This window comes from Lynx canadensis, chromosome C1 (assembly GCF_007474595.2).
Source record: "Lynx canadensis isolate LIC74 chromosome C1, mLynCan4.pri.v2, whole genome shotgun sequence".
Classification (NCBI taxonomy): domain Eukaryota; kingdom Metazoa; phylum Chordata; class Mammalia; order Carnivora; family Felidae; genus Lynx; species Lynx canadensis.
Genome location: NC_044310.1, coordinates 162,791,817 through 162,816,797, shown reverse-complemented (window position 1 = coordinate 162,816,797; position 24,981 = coordinate 162,791,817). Strand labels below are relative to the sequence as shown.

The window sequence follows — 24,981 nt, the reverse complement described above, 5'->3', positions numbered from 1 at the left end:
AGAGATTTTAGCTTGGGTGACATTATTTTTTTTTTTTTTTTAATTTTTTTTTTCAACGTTTATTTTTCAGACAGAGACAGAGCATGAACGGGGGAGGGGCAGAGAGAGAGGGAGACATAGAATCGGAAACAGGCTCCGGGCTCTGAGCCATCAGCCCAGAGCCCGATGTGGGGCTCGAACTCACGGACCGCGAGATCGTGACCTGGCTGAAGTCGGACGCTTAACCGACTGCGCCACCCAGGCGCCCCTTGGGTGACATTATTAAGTTGATCTCGCTTTCTTTTAAAACACATACCTAGCGTATCATCTGGGAAACCACCCATGACTCATGAGTATGTTATCAAATGAAATAATCACTTTGTGTATCAAGAACAAGTTATTATGCTTGATAATGATAATACCTGTCATTTTTCTATATCACTTAATTTGTTTCCAGAGCTCTTCCTTTTTTATTGTGACTCCACTGAATCCTATGCCAAATGTGCTGGGTGTTCCTAAAATTTAGTAAATGGCCGAGTCTGGGCTTGAAATTGGCTCTCCTGGTATTAGTAACTCTATTGTAGCATTCCTCACACTGCGTTGTGAATATTTCATGTCTTTTGTCAGCCCTAAACTATGGAACTCTCCAGTATAGGACTGTGTTCTACTCATATTCCTTTCTGTATAACTTAGTCCAAGGTCTCATCCATAGTTGGCACTTGGTATGTGTTTGATGGGTGAGATTTTATCTGATTGACGATGATGCACATTTTCTTTTCTTGAGTCACTAAAAGTTTGGGTATCATTTTTATTTCCAGGATATTTTGAAAACATTTTATTTTATGTTATGAATTTATTCCAGTCAGCATGGAAGGGTAAGGATAGTATGCTGGGAGCAATTTAAAATTACTGTGTATCATTAACTACATTTCACATTAGCTACAGTTTATTAAGATGTATTTTTTTTATTTTTTGTATGTTTTTTTAATTTATTTTTGAGACAGAGAGAGACAGAGCATGAACAGGGGAGGGGCAGAGAGAGAGGGAGACACAGAGTCGGAAACAGGCTCCAGGCTCTGAGCTGTCAGCACAGAGCCCGACTCGGGGCTCGAACTCACAGACCGTGAGATCATGACCTGAGCCGAAGTCGGCCGCTTAACCGACTGAGCCACCCAGGCGCCCCTATTAAGATGTATTTTAAATCTAGAGTCTTTATTGCATTTTGACAAATGCTAGTTAAGAAAATGAACCAGAAGTCCTGATAAACTAGAACTGATTAGAGATGTATTTGAAGTCTGGAATTAATATTTACAAAATGGCTATGTCTCCTATGTGATACAGTGGGGAGTCTAAATCATCATCTGTGTGGTAGGCTTGCAGAAATGCTTATTCCGAATCCTGACTGGCTTGGTGGGTATGTGGAGGTGAGCAGTCACACACGGCTCCACACTCCGAAGAACCTTGCTTTGGGTTTAATGCTGTGCCGTTGCCATCTTGCAATTCTTAATAATTTTTAAACAAGGGACTGGAAAAGTATGTAACAGGTCCTGATCTGAATCGTGAGGAAGTAATCACAGAAATACAGAATGTGGACACCTATAAGACAAGTTACAGGTTTCTTACAAATGTCACTGTCATGAAAGATTTTTTAAAAAGGTAGAGAGCAAGATTGTTCTTGTTTAAAGAACACTAAGAAGACATAGCAACCAAATGTGATGCATGAACTTTGGATCCTGGATCAAAAAACAAAAGGACATTTTCACGTAGTTGGGTATGTTTGATGATGTGTTTGAATCTTGACATGCTGTCAGGGTCCTTTTTATTCAGTATTAATTACTGAGTTTCTTTTTGGGGAAGTTCTAACTGTTTGTTAGGGATCTTCTAAAGAACAAAGGAAATTTTACCTTTTAAAAAATAGAACAATATTTTGCCGTTACCATATGGGTTTCTTTATAAATCTAAGATACATTAAGGGATTTTTATGATCTTATCTTTCCTGTATCTTGAAACATTTTGCCACTTTCTCATCCTAGGAATTATTTCATCATTACCTACCAGTTTTATTCTCAATTATGCTAAAAAACCCTAAAATTAACAAGAGAACAGAGGAACACTGTGGTTGTGGAATACATGCTTGCTGTTTTGTCGTTGTCCAGTTTTCTTACTGTGCTGTCCAAAGTATTGCATCATCTTTTAAGAAGGTATAAGAGAAGCTTGGAGTCACTATCTTTGTAGTTGTGTTTTAAAATTTCACTGAACACACTTCACTGAACACAATTAGAAATTTAGAATTTTTTATTTCCTGCGCATAATGGCAAAGGAAAGTATTTTGACAGAGGAAGACATTTCACAACTCTTAGATAAATGAGAAGATGAACATATAGTCCTCTAGACTTTATTGATGATGGTTAAATTTATCATACAGAAGAAATCCAAGAACGTAAATTACCAAGTGATGATATCCAAGGTCCAGGGTCAGAAAGCCAGCTTACCACCTGTTTCCCAAAGTAAGATTTTACTGGGAAAAGCCATGTGTATTTGTTTAATGTTGTCTGTGGCTACTTTCCCACTGTACAGGCAGAGTTACGTAGTTGAGACAGGGGTGGTTTGGTTTGCAAAGCTGAAGATATTTGGCTCCTTATCTGGCCGCTTATAGGAAAAAAAAAATAGTGCCAACTAATTGTTAGGCGAATATTCTCAAACTCAAGAATTGACAATGAACACTATGTGTCTAAGGAAAAAAGGAAATCAGGTATTAATATCCAGTTAGTCGTTCAACAGGAAACATTTCATTGCATCATATTTTGCATCAAGAATCGGGACCATCCCATTTTGCCATTAGGACAGAGAGGGTGTTAGTTTTTTCATCTTTCCCGATGCCTGTGCACTTGAATACACCTGGTACAGTTCTTAACTGGACAGGTGCTTAAGATAGGTGTGTGTACAGAAGTGACAGGAAGGAAAGAGATGGTGTGGAAATGACAAACTTATTGGATTGGTCATTTTAATTAGTTTTTACAAATCTAAAAAGTTTTGCAATTATGGAGCAAAGAAGATGACTTTCCTCTCTCCGACAAAACTGTGAGCCATCTGAGTTTTCAGAAGTGTTATGTTTTGAAGATGTAAGTGTAAGAGGAAGAACCAGAAATAGTTATAAGCTAGAACATTAAGAAGATATTTTTAAAATATGAAATATTGCATTTTGACAATGTAAGTGCAAGAAAAAGAGCCAGCTCAATGAGAAGCTACATTCTATTACAGATGTAGTTGAGACCTGGAGTCAGTACTTACAAAATGAGTATGTGGGTTTGCGTAGGACTGTTGGTGAGCAACTAGTTGTATTCAAAAAATAATGTCAAGACGTATTATTTTCAAAGCAGAAAAATATGGAATCAAATTTGGGCTTGCCATGTTTAAATATTTATTAAATTTATAATAGGTTGTTTTTCACTCTCCTTTTAGTCTTGAACTGGTAGGTTATTCAAAAATGACTTAAATACACAAAAAGTAAAATAAAAGTTTCATGGACCCATATAGTAAATAGCAATGACTGTTTTCCTGGCTTACAAAGGGGTTAAATTTCTTGGGTGTGAGAATGGTATTGTGTGCGTATAGGAGAATTTTTGTTTTCAGGATATACATGCTAAACTGTATGAGTGAAGTTTTGTGATGCCTGCAACTTACGCTGAAATTGTTTTGGGGGGTTAGAGGAGGGAGGAGGTAACAAATGGGGCAGATGTTAGCAATTAGTGAATTTAGATGAAAGATGCACTAAACAATGTACTTATTCTTTCATTTTTTTGTAGGCTTGGATATTCTCAAAATTTAAAAAAATGGAGAAAAAAATTCACAGAAATAAGAATTCTCAAATATATGAAAAACAAACCATTCCCCCTGCTTCCCCACACTTTTCTTTTAGAGGCAAGACTTGTATTTATACAATAAACACAAATATATACCTTTTAATTATTAGTCTAGCTTGCTCCTGATTGTATCAGCCTTTTACTGCTGAGTAGTAGGGGGAATAAAATGGTGAGGTTAATAACATGCATTTGTTTGACACCAGGAGTTTTCTTAAAACTTCTTGTGTTTTCAGGGGTGCCTGGGTGGTTCAGCCGGTTGAGCATCTGACTTTAGCTCAGGTCATGATCTCGCAGTCTGTGAGTTCGAGCTGTGCTGTCAGCTCAGAGCCTGGAGCCTGCTTTGGATTCTGTGTCTCCCTGTCTCTCTGTCCCTCCTCCACCCATGCTCTGTCTCTATCTCAAAAATAAACAAACATTAAAAAAGTTATCAAAAAATAACTTCCTGTGCTTTCAGAAACTATTACATGTACTAGTAAAATGCAGAAATTACCTTCCTTGTCTGTTAGGCAACTTTGTTAGGACAGTTAATGCCCAGTGGCCAGTGTAGCTTCTGTCAGTATGTCACCTGTTATTTTTATCATTTTTTTTTTAATTTTTTTTTTAACGTTTTATTTATTTTTGAGACAGAGAGAGACACAGCATGAACGGGGGAGGGGCAGAGAGAGGGGGAGACACAGAATGGAAGCAGGCTCCAGGCTCCGAGCCATCAGCCCAGAGCCTGACGCGGGGCTCGAACTCCCGGACCGCGAGATCGTGACCTGGCTGAAGTCGGACGCTTAACCGACTGCGCCACCCAGGTGCCCCTATTTTTATCATTTTTTATGGCCTATTTACATAGAAAATCAAGAGGTTTTTTGTTTTTGTTTTTTGTTTGTTTTTGATTACAGGCACAGGGGTTGCCTGGGTGGCTCATGAATTAAGTGTCGGACTCTTGATTTCGGCTCAGGTTATGACCTCACAGTTGGTGAGATCAGGGTCCACATCTGGCTCTGTGTTGACAGCATGAAAGCATGGAGCCTGCTTGGGATTCTCTTTCTCTGTCGCTGCCCCGCTCGCACGCGCGCGCACACACACACACACACACACACACACACACACACGCACTCTGTCTTTCTCTCTCTCTCAAAATAAATATACATTTAAAAAAATCGCAGGCACATATTTTATACTGAGGACTCAAATTTTCTGAAATTGTTTATTTCATATACACATACAGTATGTGTGAAATAATCTGGTCTCATGTATGGGTATATATTAATGATATAAATGAAATTACCTTTAAATTTGAACATTTCATTGCTGTTGGGAAAACATTTACTACCAGCATATTTGCATTGACTTTCAAAGGTATACCAAATATTTTTAAATTTATGAGAAAACAGAATGTGATCTAATTGTCACTTGTGAACAATTAAATGAATTCATTTATTTTTGTTATGATATATTACAAGAACTGTAAGTCTTATTAGAGATAAATCACTCTCCTTTACAGACTGATAAAGGCACATGAAATGTTTTTCTATTGTTGTCATTTCTCTGTGCTTGATGTTGGTTTGAATCAGATAAGTCTTTTTTCATTTTCCTGTGACAATGACCTTTTGTTTTCCAATCCGTAGTATTCAGCATCCTTGAGGGCATTCTAACAATGTTAGTGCAGTAAAGCATGCACAGTATTTCCAACAAAATGCTTGTTCACAGCTGCATGACATAAATCATTCAGTCTGCTTTTTGAGTAACAAATAATATTGCTTATTAGAAAGCTGTATCAAGTCTGGAGTTAAAAGAAGACTCTATTTAGATATTTAAAAATAAACTGATCATCTTGCTTTTCATTTTGGTAAAACTATTGGACTGTAACATTTCATGTGTGAAGTGTGTGGGGGCATTGACACAGTATTCTTTCTGATCCTGAAGTAGAAGTGAGGGAAAAAAGTGACATTTTTTACATAAGGACATTGAAAGTGTGGTATCTTGAGAGACTTCCAGGTTCTCTGTTTACGTGGTAGTAGTCCTCACTTCCCATCAGAGCTGGTAGGAATTCACGGAGTCCTAGGTGTCTTTGTATAAAGGATCCCTGCCACCGGTTTAACTCAGACATTTCTGCATACAGTTTTAACCAGGACCTGTTTTTTACTGTGCCCATGCTTGATATATATATATATATATATATATATATATATATATATATATATATATAAATAATTAATAATTCTATATATATATAAATAAATACACACACATATGTTATGTATATAAATTAAATGTTTGTAATATATATAACTATATACTTATGATATGTAATATTGGCATATACGTCATAGGTTGTCATATATATAATTGTCATGTTCATGGGGAGTGAAGTCTTAACAGATAAATGGTGGCTGGAATTGAATTAAACATCTTTGACTCCAAATCAGATGATCACTTTCTGTTAAACTCTTTGCCACTTATGCTACAGAAGATGTTCAGTAGCTTAGGAAATGCTCGTGGCAGAATGACAAAAAGGAATATTATTAGGTAATGGCTTAGGTTATGGCATCTTACATGTTCTGAAGACTGTCTATGAAAATCTTCCTAGTGACATCTACATTTCTTTCCCTGCGAATTTCCTTAATGTCTGTTACCTCAGTAATCAAGTTAATTTTTTTTCTAATAATAACAGCTAGTATTCATTTCCCAGGGTGAGACACACAATTAGTGAGCACTAGTCCAACAGACAGAGTCCATACTTGTAACCAGTTCTGACAAAGCTAGTATAGGGCAGGTCCTCTCCTCCTTTCTGAAACTTAACACTGGCCTGGCAGACAATGTATCATTCCTCTTCCTCCTGAGTACTCTTGGGTGAAGCACCCACCCATCCTGGTTCTTTTGAGTGTTTGATCTATTCATAGAAAAACATCCTGCAACTTTGTTTCAGTCATTAGTTTCCCAGACACTAGTGGATATAATGTTAGCTTCTGTTCCTGGTTTCTGCCCTTCCTAAGAAAATTGTGTTTTGGGAATGGGCTTTGAGCAGTCTAAGTTGGTCCATTGCTGTCGTGCAAAAAGACCACAATATTCTGTGGAATCTTAAATACTAATAATTGTCTTTCATTTACATGTTTTCTGTCTTATGATCCAGCAAAATGTTGAATTGCTGCAGTCCTGTATATCATATGTTGAAGCATAGGCAGTGATGGAAGGAGGCATGATCATTGGACACCAGCCCACTCAACTCTGGAAAATACCAGCGAGCATCGTCACTGTTATTCAGCATTCTCTTTCTGATCTTAGACTTTTACTTTGATGGTCCCATGTAGAAGAATTGGTGTTTGAGGAACTGAAGGTTTCCAGTGTTAGGGTAATCCTAGATCACTGGTGAAGCTATGAAAGCCCTCTTCATTTTCCTTTTATAGTCACCGAACTAAAATGAAGTTAGAAGACCAGAGAAAGAACATTAGTTATTATTCTTACCTCCTTATATCCTAGGAGCTTTTTAGGATCTCCCCAAATTTTGAGAATATGCTTATAAATTCATTGTTTTTCATTGTTGCAGATACTGTACATATTAAGAGGTTATACTTTTCTATTTCAGGTCTTCCATATGTAGAGTTGAGTCAAACTTTTTCAAACCTCCTGATTAGGGCTGTCAAGCTTAACTCGTCACAGTGTCAACATTGAACGTATTAACACAGCAGTGAACACTGTAACTGACTTTTGACCTCTGTCCCAATAGAGTGGGGAAAACAGTTCCAGGACTTGACTTTGCTTTTTCCCCCCTGACTTCCACTGTCGATCTGAATGCTACATCGCTACATCATGGCTACTGATGTGCCACCCACTTCATCTTCTGTTTTTCCTTCCCAAACCTAGCTCACTCCTTTTTAAATCATCCTTAGCAAGAGTGATTCATGGTTTAAATATTACAGGAAGTAGAAATTTCAAGACTGTGGAAAAGTGTATCTGCATATTCTAGCAGCAATTTTTAGCCTAGGAAAATTTGAAGCTGGGAAGAAATTACTGTTCTTGGCCTTACAGGACTTTTTCATAAAATGCAGACATTAAATGCCCTTCTTGTCACTAATTCAATCAAGATGACAAAACTTTAGAGGCGACTGGGTGGCTCAGTTGGTTGAGCGTCCAGCTTCAGCCCAGGTCATGATCTCACAGTCTGTGGGTTCGAGCCCTGCGTTGGGCTCTGTGCTGACAGCTCAGAGCTTGGAGCCTGCTTCAGATTCTGTCTCCCTCTCTCTCTGCCCCTCCCCTGCTCATGCTCTGTCTCAAAATAAATAAAAACATTAAAAAAAATTTTTAAAAGATGACAAAACTTCAGGATATCACTTTACTGTAGGCTTGAGAGGAGGCACTTCTTGGAGTTGATAGATTTAGTCTCTTTATAGGTGGCAACCCAAATTGATTAGTGGAAACTCTGTTTGGATGTGGCAACCAAAGAGCATGCTGAACATTTCATTGAAGGTTATACTCAAGCTTGAGCTACAGCGAAACCAACAGCAGTAAGATGACTTTAATAGTGTCAGGAGTGAATCTGACCAGAAGGGATTTATTATCCTTGGAAGCCAGTCTGGAAACAAAGTAGACATCTTAGGGTTTTTATTGTCCTTCTTCAGCCTGTGATAGTTGTTGTGCCCGTGTGGTCTATGCTTGAAGTACTTCCTGAAACATTTGCATTCTGCCTCCAAGAAGTTGGCCTGGCCTTTCTTCTGCTCACATGAACCTCCTTAGATGTTCTCCTCCTAATGCATTTCACTTTTTATGTTGACTCCTTCTTAGTGCCTTCATATTTTTAAGTTTAGTCACCTGGCTTCGCACCGTTGGTCTTGTTTCTAACATAGCATGCCTTTATCATAGTATCGGTAGCGGCCAGGAGCATGCGATCCAGAGTCATGTGACCTCAGCTCAAGTGCTGGCGCCACTGCTTGCGACTTTAAGCTAATGCCTTCGTCTCTCTCAAGTACCGGTTTTCTTATCTAGAAAATGGTGATGGTAACAGTACCTTATAAAGTTGTTCTTGAGGCATAAACGAAGTAAGTGTGAAAGCATTTAGTAAGAGCCAAGCACAATGCAAGTGTTCAGTGCAACAAAATTTATTGCTACCTACTAGGTATTGTCTTAGGCCAGTGGCTCTCAAACTTTTTCATCCCAGGACCCATTTAATGCTCTTAAACATTACCGCGGAACCTAAGGAGCATTTGTTTATGTGGGTCACATGTATTGCTGTTTGCTGTATTTGAAAATAGAATTGAGAAACTAAAAAAAAATTATCAGTTGATTTAAAATAATAATAAACCCATTACATGTTAACACAAAATTTTATGAAAATAACTATATGTTTAAAGTAGTGAGAAGAGTGGCATTCTTTTACAGTTTTACAAACTCTTTGAATGTCTAGCTTAAAAGAAAGAAAGCTCATATCTGCAGTCATTTGTTGTGATGTGTTGTTTTGATTGGAGTATATGAAGAAAATCTGGCCTTATACAAGTATGTAGTTGGAAAAGAGGGAAGTATTTAATAATCTTTATTTTATTAAATTTTTTAATGTTTATTTTTGAGAGAGAGAGAGAGAGCACGAGCAGGGGAGGGGCAGAGAGAGAGAGGGAGACACAGAATCCGAAGCAGATTACAGGCTCCCAGCTGTCAGCACAGAGCCTGATGTGGGGCTTGAACTCACGGACTGCGAGATCATGACCTGAGCCAAAGTCAGACGCTTAACCGACTGAGCCACCCAGGAGCCCCAATAATCTTTTAAAATAGTGATTATTCTTTGATACTACACTAAAACTTAACAAGTGGTAGTTTCTTCAAGGTCAGTTGAAATGTAGACTCTGAAACCGTATCAGTGAACATTTCATGGTGTTACATTAAATCCATTGGTCTAGGGGTGCTTGGCTGGCTCAGTTGGAGCGTGCAGCTGTTGGTCTCAGGGTTGTGAGTTTGAGCCCCGCGTTGAGTGGAGAGATTACTTAATTAAATAAAAAATCTTTAAAAAAAAATCCGTTGGTCTATCTTGTCTGACTAGATCTTTCACCCATGCATGGTTTTGTACTATAATGTATTTTGTCATTTCAGAAACATTAGTTCATCGAGTTACACAGATTTTACAAATGTTAGCACATTTCACTACACAGTGTATTAACAAATCACATTCTTTAATATCACTATCAATCTTATGAGATAAGTCTTTAAATATTAACAAACTGTCAGGCTCATAATGGTGGATACAATTTGCTCCAAATTCTAATGTTCATTTGAAAGCTTGGATTTTATGCCTGGCAATAAATACGGTCAGTTATTGTCATTGAAGTGAGAAAGTAACTTTGTTCATTTTCAGGAAAATATCTACCAGATATAGCCAGGTCTGAATAGACACAGTTTGTCAGTCCTTCTTTCCAGTGAAATGGCGTTGAAGAAAATTGCAGCTAGTACACCTCACAGCTTGAATGATCTCACATATGCTTTTCCCCCAGATAATATCCTGCTGTAGGGATGCCTTGTGCACACCTCTCTTCTTCTCACACAGAATATTAAAAAGATACATACTCAGTGGTCAAGATTTAATAAAATTAACGCTTTTTAAACTCCTTCATCAAGAATATTAAGTGAAATTGAATTAGAAAAAAATGTTAATGTTTGTTTATTTTTGAGAGAGAGAGAGAGAGACAGAGCATGAGTGTGGGGGTGCGGGGGAGCAGAGAGAGAGGCAGACACAGAATCCAAAGCAGGCTCCAGGCTCTGAGCTGTCAGCACAGAGCCCCACCCGGGGCTCGAAGCCACGAGCTGTGAGATCATGACCTGAGCCGAAGTTGGACGCTTAACAGACTGAGCCACCCAGGCGCCCCTTGAATTTTTTTAAAGCCCGATTGCATGTGGTGGTGAAGGGTACAGTGACAACTGATAGTTTGGTGCTACTGCATTGCTTTGCACTGAAGCCCAGCAGTTTTACCCACCACAGCTTTTGCACGGAGTGTGAGAAAAGCAGATAACCTCTTAGTATAATTACGAAAATTGATCTTGTGCATCCCCTTGAAAGAGTCTCAGAGATCCACGAGGTCCACACACCACACTGAAAATTGCTGTTCCAGGCACTGTGAAAAGCAGATTCTTTGCCCTCATGAAACTTACATTCTACTGGGAAGAGACAAAAAACAACAGAATTTGGTAAAGTGTTGGTACTTTAGATAGTTACAGGTACTAAAGAGAAAAAAAATATGACAACTAATGAAATAGAAGAATATGAATTGTCAGGGGGTTTTGAGCATTTAGATAGGGTGACAGAGAAGGCCTCATTTAGAGGAAAGAACTGAAGCAGGTGAGGGAGCAAGTCAGGAGAGATACCTGCGGGGAGGACATTCCAGTTCTAGGAAACAGCTACCTGGAAGTGTTTCTTGTTATGTTTCACAAAATGGCAAGGAAACCAGAGACTGGGGAGGAGTAGGTGAGAGGAAAGAAGAGGTGAACCTAGCAAGGTACGAAGAACCCTCCAGAGTCTTGTGGGTCAGCACTTCCAAAAAATCACATGCATGCACATCAGCTGGGGGTCTTGTGAAAATGCTGTTTCTGACTCATAGATGGGAATTGGTCCTGCAATTCCGCATTTCCAACAAATTACCAGGTGAGGTCAATGTTGTGGTTCTCTTTGAGTAGCAATCTTGTAGGCATTTGTAAAGAGTTTGGCTTTTATTCTGCATGACGTAGGAAGCCATTGGAGAGAATCTAGCAGAACAGTGGCCTATTCTCACATGTGTCTTAACATGGTCAGCTATAAATAATAGTAACAGTAGTGGATCTGTAATCACTTATCAAGAGATGTGTGTTAGAATTTTTCAGATTTTAGAATGGTAATACATTTCGTATTTATGTATTTTATGACACTCCAGCAATGTTTGAGAAAACACTCTGTAGTCATACATTGATATTTCTGCAGTGAAATGAACAGTCACACTCAACAGAATAAGTAAAGACTGTAAATATTCTTTTTTTTTTTAAGTTTATTTATTTTGAGAAAGAGAGAGAGCATGTGGGGGAGAGGCAGAGAGAGATGGAAAGGGAGAATCCCAAGCAGGCTCCACACTATCAGTGTGGAGCCTGACGAGGGGCTTGAACCCACGAACCATAAGATCGTGACCTGAGCCAAAATCAAGAGTTGGACACTCAACTGACTGAGCCACCCAGGTGCCCTAAGACTGTAAATATTCTTGTATCCATTCAGGTGAGGTTTTTGCCATCAAATGAATTATAAAGAATTATGAAAATACTTTTAGGTTTAGGACAGACCAGTGTTTGCTGCCAGATGAGTTATAAAAATACTTTTACTTTTCAAAGCACTTGGATTTTAGAATTGAGAAAAGATGGGCCTTTGTTTCCATTATACTTTCAGGTAGTTGCTCTTCCTGTCCCTGCACTGCAGGAACTTTTAAGACAAATAAGTCTATTACATGTTCATTTCAGGCCTTGTTGGATGCAGCTGTGGACAAGAGAGCGCTTTCATGCCCCAGGTCCTGCTCTCAAAGGAAGAAAAATAGGTACCTATCAATTTGGAACACAAGTTCTCATTTCCAAAGAGTTTTTTCATCTTGGCAGCCTGGACTGTCATGTGTGTAGTCAAAGCACATTTAATTAAAACATGCTGAGCATTTTATTATACCTTGGGACAGTTAGCATGTGCTTAGAATTATCCAGCTCTGCTCATTTGTGGTTAACACAATATTACTTCCATATCAGACTCTGCTTTCTTTCCTACAGCTCTGAGCTGCCTTCTTCCACATTTGGCCCCACGTCTTGTAATCTAAAGCAAACTTCTCTATGTTCTTCACAATCCGCTTTTTTTTTTCTTTAGGTGACTGGTTTTCCCAGAGAAGTCCAGTTTAAAAGAAATGCAGTAGGAAATTATCATAAAATATGTTGCTATCTTTTCCCATCTCCATTATCTGTGATGTCAAATTATTACTAATAGCATTATCTCTCTTTTCCCAGTAGAGTTTCACTTAAGGGTTATTACATCCCTGCTCTGAGTACCTGTCTTCTTGATAAAGCTTGAAAACACTGATATAAGGCAAGATTTTGAAAGGTTGCTGTTTTAATGCTTGCTGGCAAAATGATATGTTGACTCTCATCATGAAGGAATCCTAACTATTATATGAATCTGTGTCCAAAAAAATGCACATTCTAATAAACACATTTTAGTGCAACTGCTAAGCCCAAGAAAATGGCGATAGACTCCTTTGCTACAAACTATGTTGGTTTATGGGAAATGCGTGGGTTGGGAATAATTGTCTGAAAGATGAATAACAACTAAGAGAAAACATTGCAGCTTTTCCTGTAAGAAAAGAACAAGGAAGATACACAGTGGACCCTTGGTCGTTGCAGGGATAGGGGTGCTGACCCACCCACCTCCACACAGTTGAAAATACAAGTGTAACTTTTGATTCCCCCAAAACTTAACTACTAAGCCTTACTAATAATAAATATTTTGTAGGTTGTATGTATTATATACCGTATCCTTACAATGAAGTAAGCTAGAGGAAGTAAAATGTTATTAAGAAAATCATAGAAGAGAAAGTACATTTACAGTACTGTACTGTAGTTATAAAAAAAAAAAATCCATGTATAAGCAGACCTGCACAGTTCACACCTGTGTTGTTCAAGGATCAACTTTGTACTGTTTCTACTGAAGGAAATGAGAGCATTTGAGACAACAGGGTTATGGTTCTTAGATAACTATCTGGGAAGATCTCCACTAAAAGTATAGTTTTACTTGGTTGTTTTCCAGAACTTGTATTTATAAAAAGTAAAAATTCTGCCAGGAGTTTTCATGTGATTACATTTTTATTGTCTGTAACTTCAAGTGCTGTGGATGGTTAAAAGTCTAAGTTATTGGATTTGGAAGAAGTGTTAATCAGGTGTATTTTTGTGTGTGTGGTGAAATGTCTATGCCATATGGTATATTCCTTTAAGGATGAATTACAAGGACTTCATAAAAAGTTAATTCATTGCCGTCTGATTTTAGGTGTGTGAGCTATAGAGAAATCAAGTAGAAGGGTATACTTTTTTTTTTTTTTTTTTGCTATTATTGAGTTTCGTGTCATCTATTTTTTGTGGAAGAGGGTTTTAGGAAATATGTCCTGTTATAAAGGTGAGTTTTTTTACTTCACGAAATCCAAACGAGAGCCATTTGAGAATGTTGAGAAGTTACCGGGAGGCTTGGCGGCAGCTAAGTCTCCTCTTGAAGTTCTCCGTCAGAAACCTGGTGTTAAGTAGGCCTATCTGAGGACTTTCTGTTAATGTGCCAACAAGTTGGATAAACAGTATCAGAAATTATCATATTCTTTAAAGAGAAAACCTCAGAGAGATATGACTTGCTGTCTAGAAGAAGAAATAGTAGGTTGGAAAATGACAACCCTTACCTTTGAATTGAGCTGAATGACCCAGTTCCCGTGTATAGCTTTTTGTTTCCAAGCCTATAGTGAAAACTTTGAGTAAGCAGAAAGACTTTGTTTGTGTAGTCTGCTTGCGAGGTCTGCCAAGTTGGTTAGAGGAAACATTGCTTAGGTCTTTATTAAAAGCCAAACTTGAGTTTTAAAAAGGAGAGGTTTCCAAGTTTGGTTCACATCTCATTTAGGAGGCTTTGTTGGCCTCAAGCTGTGGGTCCATGGTGAAGAGATGAACACTGCATTTGCAAAATACTTGGTTTTAGAGATCTTTGATGAAACTGAATGTGAGCACTGTAGTTGCAGTCAGAAATTTTCTTCCATGTATTAGCAGTTCTGGGTCATTATTCTCTGAAGAATTAAAAACAATTATCTTTGGGTTTAAAAATAGTTTATTTCTGTCAGAATTGTATCATGACACATCAGTTCTCAACTTGGAACAGTTTTAAATGACTTTGTGTTTCTAAGGGTGAATTTAACTGACCTGATTTGGCCATCACTTTCCAGAGTGAATTTTAATTATCTTAGTTGAAATGCTTCCTTCCCGCGTTTTGAAGCATTTTCTAGGAAAGAAGTTTAGTCAAGGTAGGAGATACCTAGAAACCTAGTGAAGCACTTTTTTATTTGTTCCTTGTTGAAATTGTTTATGTTATTATGAGCCTTTTTTTCCTCTGAATTTTCATATTCTAAGAAATATATTTCTTTTAGAGTAAGAAGTTTGGTTGTTTTCTTTGTGACTCTCTCAAATATAGCAGTAGTAATTATTTGGTATTTATTGTGGATTTTATGCCCTTGTTCTTTTAAAAAGATCACTTTATAGTAAAATAGACTTTTGTGATCACAAGCATCTCATTATTTTAGTATGCCAGAATTTGGTACAGAAACAGAATAGCAACATGTCATTAATGCCTTTCATTTTCTGATTAAAGCAGGACAGGGAATCTCTTGCCAGTTGGTTGAAAGGTGGGTCTTCATTTGAAGGGGAGAAAAACTCTTTTTCTTGTCAATAAATGTCATTCTTTTTACAGAAATCAAAATTGCTAATTTTCAAACCAAAGACAATCTGAAACAAATGTTCTTTAAAACATTAATCACAGTTTTTGAGTGTTCATGCCTCATTAGTCTAAACCTCATTTAAAATGCAACATAGTCCTTTTTGAGAAAAATCCATCATATTGTTAAAAACTTTTGGTTTGAGCCTAAAACAAACAGCTTAAATTTAACATTCTAGTCTGTTCTACGGTGAACTATTTATCTTTTAAATAAAAAGTTAAGCAGATTTAAACTTAACAGAAAATATTGTTCTAAACCAAAGAATTCATTTAACGTAACTATATAATGATACACAAACTATTCATATAAACAGTGAAAAAATTTTGTTTTGTTTTCTAAAGTCAGTCATTTTCAACAATATGCATAGACATACTGGATATAAATAGGATCCAGTTGGAGAGAGCACAAAGATTTACTCAATCATACAATGTTTAAAAATTTCTTTTTAATGTTTATTTTTGAGAGAGAGAGAGAGAGAGAGAGTGCGAGCAAGGGAGAGACAGAGAGAAAAGGAGACAGAGAATCTGAAGCAGGCTCAGGCTCTGGGCTGTCAGCACAGAGCCCGATGCAGGGTTCAAACCCATGAACCACGAGCCAAAGTCGGACATTTAACCGACTGAGCCACCCAGGCGCCCCAGTCATACAATGTTTTATATTTATTCTAAAAATTCAGCATATTAAGATATTTTATAAATATTATTTAATCATGTCAATAAGTGAACATTTTGAGTACCTCCCAAATAGCCCTAATATTGTAAATTATATCCAATCAGATATTATCCTAGATATATTTTCTTAAGATTTTTTAATCATTGCTTAAAGAGACAGATGAGCATTTTGAAATTTTTAATATTAAAGGAAAATTGAATGTCCTGAAAATATTAATACTTAGAGAAAAAAGCACAGAAGAAAATTATAGCAAAGATAAGTTTAACATTAGGACTTGCTTAAAATCTGTATCTTCAAGTTTTGAAAAGCAAGAAAAAATTGGAATAATTTTTTATAGACATGACAAAATATGTAAAAGTAAGATTTCCTTGACTCACAATTCTAGCAGTTAACCAAAAAGAAAAGAAAATTTAATTATGCAACTTCTCTTTTTCTTAATGAAAGCTTCCCATTCAGCAGATTCGATTAGAACAGGGAGAAGAGGGAAATGAGGACCTGCAACGAGATTCTGAGGGGAATTCAAAGACCATAGAGGAAGATGATGCCTCAAAATGTGTACATTTGCCACAAAGCTTATATTTGATTCCAGGCCTCAGACTGGGAGTATGATTTCTAGGCTAGTGTGTTCATTTCAAGAGCCCACTCAAAAAATTAGTCTTGTGGAGTTTGTTAAATGGGACTTTTTTCTTTAATTTTTTTTTTTTAACATTTATTCATTTTTTGCAAGACAGAGAGAGACAGAGCATGAATGGGGAGAGGCAGAGAGAGAGGGAGACACAGAATCTGAAGCAGGCTCCAGGCTCCGAGCTGTCAGCACAGAGCCCGACACGGGGCTCGAACTCACGGACCGCGATATCGTGACCCGAGCTGAAGTCAGCCGCCCAACTGACTGAGCCCCCAGGCGCCCCGAATGGGACTTTTCTTTATCTGAATCAGTTTCCACGGTTTTTCTCTTCTTACAGATAGTTAACTTACACTTTTAGTTTTAACAGTTTTTTTTTTCCTCCTTAGCACAAATGTAATATATTCCTGAATACTTTTTTTTTTTTAAAAAAACCACATAGTCTTATAAGACAAGTAAAAAACACCATCTAGAGAAACTTCATTCTTCCGGATTCTGGGAAAAAATAATGTCCAACAGCCTAGGGCATCCATTCATTGTATGTAATAGTTACTTCTCTCCTGTGCTTCTAGGGAGACACTGGTTATCTACCATACGTGGGGGAACTGAGAAAATAGTCACTCAGAACGTTTTCTGTGCTAGGTGGGTCAGATGAGGAACCTGAATGAGAAAGGCTGATGTAGAGCTCATGAATGTGACTTAAATGATGGTATGTTATCTAGATCTTCCATATTCTGTCTCGTTGGCTCTCTGCCCCCATATGTATGTACACCACACATCTTTTCTTTCATTTCTAAAAGTGCGATCAGACGGTACATACCAATCAACTTGGTCTTCATTTCCATACAGTTTACTGATTTCTCTTTTTTCTTTTGGCTTTCTGCATTTATTTGTTTAGATTTGGCTTATAGTCACGTAGGAGAATGTCTCGAACAGAACCTTTCTACTTTTCACTTGCTTAGACGCACCTGTGAATTCTGAGCCATTATTCCCCACCTCTGCATCTTTGCTCCGTCAGATTACTGGCAAGTATTATTTCTTTCTTTCTTTTCTTTTCTTTCTCTTTTTTTTTTTTACTGGCTATTTCTTCTACCTCGTGAGAATTGAGAATTGGTCTGGGCCTGACTACAGCACCCCTCTCGCGGCAGGACATCTGAGTATTTAGTGGGAAGTAAGTACCAGCAGAAGAAAACACATTTCATTACTTGTGGATGCTTCCTGGACAACTCAGCCCAGGATCCCTCCAGTGCCTGCATCTCAAGCTTTCCTCAACATGTCTTTTATTTCAGCCAGTCTGCATTATTTGTGGTTCCTCAAACACTTCTGAACTCTCTTGTTTCTGTGTCCTTATCACTGTATTCCCTCTGTTCAGAATGGTGTTCTTCCTCTTACCTCCAGTCTCCTTTCCTTAGCTCCTTGACTTTAAAAATCATCGGTCCTTTTGAAAACTCTCATCAGCGGATACCATCTCTGTTTTTCTTTCTTGGCGCTCTGGCTAAAAGGGCGACTCCTTTCCTTCTTTTCCTTCGTCAGTTCAGCAGATACTTACTGGGGACCTGTTCTTGCCAGGAATTTTGACAAAATCATGGTTTTACTTCTATTATCTTATTGTGTAATAATGTCCACCTTATTTTCCTAAATAAATTACATCTGGACCCACCTTGTAACTGAATTCTTACCCAAAGGTGTTTAATACATATTTACTGAGTGAACGAAACTTCCTGATTATTTTAACATTGTCTGTGGCAGCATAACTTTTTTTTTCTTATAAAATTTCTTTTGTGTAGATAGAAAAGTATTACTGACACTTAAATGTGATGGAGAAGAAAATCTTTTAATGGATTTTGTAGGTATGTACTTAATTTAAAGACTCATCCATACCATACTAAGGTTATTTTAAGCAGCTGTCCCTGAGTTTTTAAGATGGTTTTAAGGTGAGCTGTCCCTGAACCATAGGTTGTCTGGCTGTCATTCTTAGTCATGCTCTAGTGATGGAAGTCTGTCATGTTTATAAGCTTGGTGTGGGTGGTTTCCCTGACGGAATCAAAAAGGGGGGAGGGGAGCCCTAGAGACTGCCAGCTGAAGGCAGATCACAGACATTTGGGACTTATTGGCCTGTAACTTCCTTTCAACAGGCTGAAAGGACTTTAAAGTGTTAAAAGACCACACGATTTCCTCTCTTTTCTTCGTTACCTTTTGTATTCTTTTCTTAGATGAAATGTATCTTAGCCCACCATACCCCATATCCTAGATATGCCAAAAAGATCACGATTTAAAACAGTTCTTCTCAAAGTATGGTTTGGGGACCTCTGGGGTTCCTCAAGTTTTTTTCAGTTTCCACAAAGTTAAATTAGAATAATAAGACAACATTTTTGCCTTTTTCACTCCTCTTCTCTCACAAGTGTCTACTTGAATCTCCAGAAGGTACATGGCAAGTGATACTACAATAGGTTAAATATAGAGGCAGGTATGAGAATCTGTCTTCAATTAGACCAGACACGAAAAAAATTTGCAAAATGTAAACAATACTTGGTTTTGAAAAAATAGCTATTTTTCATAAAAGTGTTAAAATATACTGACCTTATTATTTAACAAATTAGCAACTAAAAATTTTATTAAAACAAATGAAAACAAATTAAAATCTGTTTTAATTCTATAATGTGGTTCATATCAGTAGATATTAAAAGCTCTTTAGAATCTGGATTTTTGAAAACCAAAGTTTGAGAACCACTGGTTTAAAAGATGTAAAATATTTAAAGAAGAACAGACTTTTTTTTTTTTTTGGATGTTTTATTTATTTAGAGAGAGAGAGAAAGCAAGAGCCGGGGAGGGGCAGAGAGAGAGAGAGTTGGGAGATAGGAACCTAAGCGGGCTCTGCTCTGACAGCAGAGAGCCCAATGCAGAGCTCAGGCTCATGAGCTACGAGATCATGACCTGAGTCAAAGTCGGACACTTAGCCAACTAAGCCACCCCAAGCAACCCCAGACTTTCTTTTTTATGTCTGTTTTATTTTTGAGAGAGAGGTGAGGGGGGGAGGGGCAGGGACAGGGAGAGAGGGGGAGAGGATCCGAAGCAGGCTCTGTGCTGATGGGGGAGGGACCATTGTGGGCTTGAACTCAGGAACTGTGAGATCATGACCTGAGCTGAAGTCAGTCACTTAACCAACTGAACCACCTAGGGCCCCAAGAAAACAGACTTTTAACAGATTACAGATAAACTCCTTTTGGTGTAGTCAAGGTGTCTTCAAGCTGGAATATACAGTAATTGAACATACTGGTTTCTAGTGCTGGGCATTTAGGTTGAGTCCAGTTTTTCAGTCTTAAAGGAATATTGCAGTGATACTCTTCTATATTGCTATTTTCCAGACATCCTTAATTGTTTTACAGTAAATTCCTAGAACGAGAACAGAACTGCCTGGGTCAGAAGGTATGCAGAAGGAACTGACATGACTGTTATATAACTTCAGGGGCCAAGTATGCCCCCCTGTTTGTTGTTGGTGTTGGTAATTCAGTGCCCCAGTTATCAGGAAGTCCAGGGTCTTTCTCTTTAGGCAGCCTCTTCCTGTAGGTTTGAGCCCCTGAAGTCTTACTCAGTCCCACAGTGGTCCCATCCTCTTCCAAATGCAGAAGGAGAGGTGCAGTGTAACAGTACACTCTCTGTCTTCCTTATTTTTATCAGTTTCTGTCAGTGTTGAAGACCAGCCCCATATTGTTTGTGATAATTGCTTATCTAATGCCGCTGGGATCCTGTTTCTGGTCAGACTTGGCCCAGGTCAGGTGGTAGGGTCCCCTCCCTAAGGAAAGGAAAAAAAACCTTCAAGGCAACCTTGCTATTCACGTACTTGACAACTTCCTTCATGACCTTGTAACATGAGGCCACTTAATCAGACTACATGTTTGTGTGTTACCATATATGGGAGACAAAGAAGTAAACAATATATTAAAAAAACTACACCCGTGGCGTTCGGGGCTCAGTTCTTTGGGTACGAACCCGACTGAGCGATGCCGGCAGGAATAAAGTTGCTTCCTGGGAAGAAGAGCCTCTGTGTCACCACTCTCTGTGCGAGAATCCTGCTACGGTCACAGTAGTGACCCCACTTGGAGGTCCGGATTGCAGTTTGTTAGTTCATGCTCTTACACTCAATGATTTCAGTGTACCAGGGAGGATGAGGACACTTCGTGCATGTCTCATGATGGGTCGGAATCTGTCCTCCCCAATAAACCCATAAGCCCTTTTGTGTGGCCCCAGATCACCGGTTCAGTTAATCCACTTTCCAGGTCATTTTACTTCAGGAGTGTCTCTGCCTTTTCTTGCCAGTGGAACTTGGTTTGGATTATGAGTTTCTTCTGGAGCAGAATTCCTTAACTTTGAATCTGAGGAATCAAAGATTGGAGTGATGTTTCTTCCCTTCCAGAAGGACTTAGGGTCCTAGAAAAATCCGTCTCCCCAACTCTAGCAACTAACTCTGCCCACCAAGAGGTTGGGGCTTGTTTCTCTAAGTCATCTAGCCATGCCCCATCCATGGGCTGCTTTCCCCTGATTCTGAGGACAGTGGTGCTTGCCCGTTGCCTAACTTGGTCACAAAAAGACCAAGGTGACCTAAGGCTCCCTAAGCATTAGAAAGATTGTCATAATTTTTAAGGGTTTTCCTTCAAAGAGCATCTTATTTGAGCTCTGTCATGACAGGTGCCTGTTAAACACTTTGAAAGGCTTAGGATAAGTATTGCTAATTGCTCTCCAGAGAGGTTGTGCCAGTTGACGCTCCCATCAGCAGAAAAATACATGGCTAGGAAAAGACTTTTAAAACCCAAACTTCACTCAAGGGGTGCCTGGGTGGCTCAGTCGGTTAAGCGTCCGACTTTGGCTCAGGTCATGATCTCAACCCGTTCACGAGTTTAAGTCCCGCATTGGGCTCTGTGCTGACAGCGCAGAACCTGCAGCCTGCTTCAGATTCTGTGACTCCCTTTCTCTCTGCCCCTCCCCCGCTGGCCCTTTGTCTCGCTCTCTCAAAAATGAATAGACCTTAAAAAAATTCAAACAACTCCAAGCTTCACTCTTAAAAGTCACTAATCATTAGAATTGTTTTAATACTAAAGGAAATTCAAACTTTTCTCCCACTATTTCTTGGTTATTTGCTAAATGCTCAGTTTATTTGGCCACATAATTGTGATCTGTAGCATCTTGAATAATAATGCCTTCTCTAATATAGTAGGTATACAGGAAAGAACAAAATAATAAGAAGAGAACGCACAGCTGAAATCATTGGCAGTGGCCTGAGGCTAATATGGTAACATCATTATGTTTTTAAATTGGTGAGGGCAGGAGAGGGTACTCATTTACTAAAGCTCTCCTAAGTGCAGGGTGCTTTATGTATGACACCTAATTTGATCCTCACAAGAAACCTGTATTGTCACTATTCCCATTTCAGATGATGATATTATTCCATTTTATAAATAAAGAATAAGATACAGAGAGGTAGTAAATTTCCTAAAGCCACACAGCTTTAGGTAAAAGTTGATGTTTCCCTAAGAAAGTCTTATCTAGGACTGGATACACAATTCTCCAGAGGCAGGATTTTGAGAATTAGCCTCTTTCTCACCTTCTCCAAAGTCAAAGCAATCTGCAGAAGGCTATCACTGCTTGGGTACAGGCTTTGTACAGCGTTGTGAGGAATTAGGGCTAACTACAAAGTTAGAGGGCACAGTCCCAAAGGCTTCCTTAATTCTGACACCCCCTCAGGTTTGATAATTCACTAGAAGGACTCCTAGAACTCACTCACAGTCAGGATTTATTACAGGGAAAGGTACAAATTGTAATCAGCCAAGGGAAGAAGCATGTACAGCCAGGACCAGGAGAAGGACAAAATGTGGAGCTCCCCTTGTCCTCTCTGTTTAAAGCCCCACACATAGTGATGAAGTGCTTTCTGAGGTTCCGAAGCTCAAGAAGGCTGTGATGCCTCTTACGGAGAAGATACATGTGTTGGATAACTCACTGAGGCATGAGTTACAGTATACAGCTGTTGGCTGTGAGTTCAGTGCTAATGAATCACAATATTTATTAAATAAGGTGTCTTTAAACAGAAACAAACAAACAAGGTTATGTATTCATAGGTTGATGAGAATGTTGTGACCAGAGGCATATAGGAACCTAACTTTGTGTTTTCCCCAAGGAACAGTGGTTCAGTATTCACTAATTGAGTGTTCAAGGTGACTCTGTAGAATAGAACTTGAAATAACGAGAAGCAACTGTATTTGCTGCTTTACTTTGTTACTCATTTATTCATGTCATCTTTTATTTGTTCATTAAAAAATATATTTGAACACTCCTACTGGGTGCCAAGCATTTCTACATGACTTAGAATTCCTTTTTGTGTTCTTATGCTATCATCAATAGTCTGCTGTAGCCCCTCTGACTCCAAATATTGTGTGGTCATGATAACATAAGTGAAGTGTGGCATTTTACAGGTTGAGGAGATGTTTTGAGTCTATGATCATTTTTACTTGACCTACATATGCTAGAGTCAGCCTTTCTCCATAAACTTTTTGTAAATTTACTTACCTCCGTGGAGACCAGGATTTTTTGGACCAGATTCCTTAATGGGTTCATGTCGGGTGGTAGCAGAACCAGGTGAGGTAGCCGGCCACGTATTCCCAAGCCGAGACGCTATGTCAGCCAATTTAGCTACATGGTATTGCAGGCAGAGCTTTTGACCAGCAACATTATTACTGAGCCGTGCTTTACTGATGAGATGCCAGACCACACTGTACCTCTCCTTTTCTAACCTTCCCCCTCTCCCGCAAGTGTTTTTATTTCCATCTCTTTCCACATCCATCTTTACACTGTCTCCTAAACCCTCATTCAAGCAGAGTGAGGGGAAATGGACTTGAAAAGCAGATGTTCACCTCATGGTCTTTGGTGGCTCTGTATACTGGTCCTCTCCTCCACTGAAGTGTTTCTCCTTTCTGGTTTTGATGTTCATGATATGAAGACGCTAAGTACCCTTGCTGCTCTTCTCTCCTGAGTTAGTAAACCAGTTACACTGGAATCCTCCAAATACGATGGGGAGATACACTTCTGAGGATTAAACTGTTATCTGGTGAATTTGACTGAAAAAGAAAAAATTCCAATAATTTCAGGGATCTGAGAATCCCTTAATTATAGAATTAAGCCCAAAGATACAAAGACTTATTGACTGTCAGTGCTGTGAGAATGAGTGCATGCTGTAAAAATTAACCTTGGTGTTTTATGTGCTAAACAGTTGAATAAATACAGTCCCTTTCTTTGAACATCTTTGTGAAACTGTGCTCCCAAGAAAATAAAGATCAAGACTCAAAAAAGCCTATGAATGTCCTTTAGAGTCTTACACAATGCCTAGGACACATAGACATCAACAAACGTATATTAATATATATTAATATAACTTAATTTAATGTAATTAACCATATGTGATTAAAATATAAATATCAATAATGTTAAACTTGGTGTTTATTCTTCCAGATACAGATGAATATAGACCTCCTGTTTGGAAATCTTACTGTAAGTATACAAATAATTTTAAATTGGGTGGGTTATAGTGCTTAATAAGTGGTATAGAAATATTAAAATCATTAGATATGAAGATTCATTTCATTTTGTACACATTATTGAAAAATTATTTATGCAGGGTTTGGGAAACAGCGTAGAAGTAGTAATTGTGGAAAAACAGGAGTGTTTCCATAAGTCTGTCTATGGTTTGCATGCCTGGAATGCATCTCATCTCTCTGAGCTTGCATGAAATTCCATATTGAACTTGAGGCCACTTGTTGACATTGGCTGATAAAACTAATGAAAAGAGAAGCTAACTGAGAATTCAAGCAATCTAATTATTCTCAGATCCAATTCTTTATATGGAAAAGAACTATGGGCTATATAAATGATAAGTCAGAAGGCTGTCTTCATAGAATGAATGGATGAAAACAGGCAAAAGTGGTTTTGTTTTGTTTTGTTTTTGTTTTTGTTTTTTTTTTAGGAATGCTTTCCTGCATATGAGAGACCTTTGAATTCTGTTTTGCTCTTTAAACTGTGGCATTAGAATAAAAATCTTTTCAAAAGAGTCTAGGCTCTTTGCCCTTTATTTTCCCTTCCTTGTCCTTGAGAATATTGTCTCTTCAAGTAAAAGATATTTCAGATTTTTTAAAAATGGAAATGGGATTAATATAATCAAAGTAGCCTTAAAAAGAAATCCATGAATACACTACTGCTGACGCCATCACTGTAAGTTTTTGTTTATGTATGGAGTGGCATAAGCAACCTCAGAAACCTGTACTTTAGACATACATTATCAACATCTTTGTAAGTGTTGAGTTATCCTAATTTTGATATTTGTAAGTTG

At 38.2% G+C, this 24,981-nt stretch overlaps 1 protein-coding gene across 1 annotated transcript in view; it reads left to right on the top strand.

The window, feature by feature from the left end:
* The window catches only part of CHN1 (chimerin 1), a 204,998-nt gene that overhangs the window by 22,935 nt on the left and 157,082 nt on the right, over positions 1 to 24,981 (top strand). Inside the window, exon 2 of the mRNA XM_030325608.1 lies at positions 24,108 to 24,146. Within this exon, the coding sequence (XP_030181468.1) occupies positions 24,108 to 24,146 (39 nt within the window). The remainder of the gene's footprint in view (positions 1 to 24,107; positions 24,147 to 24,981) is intronic.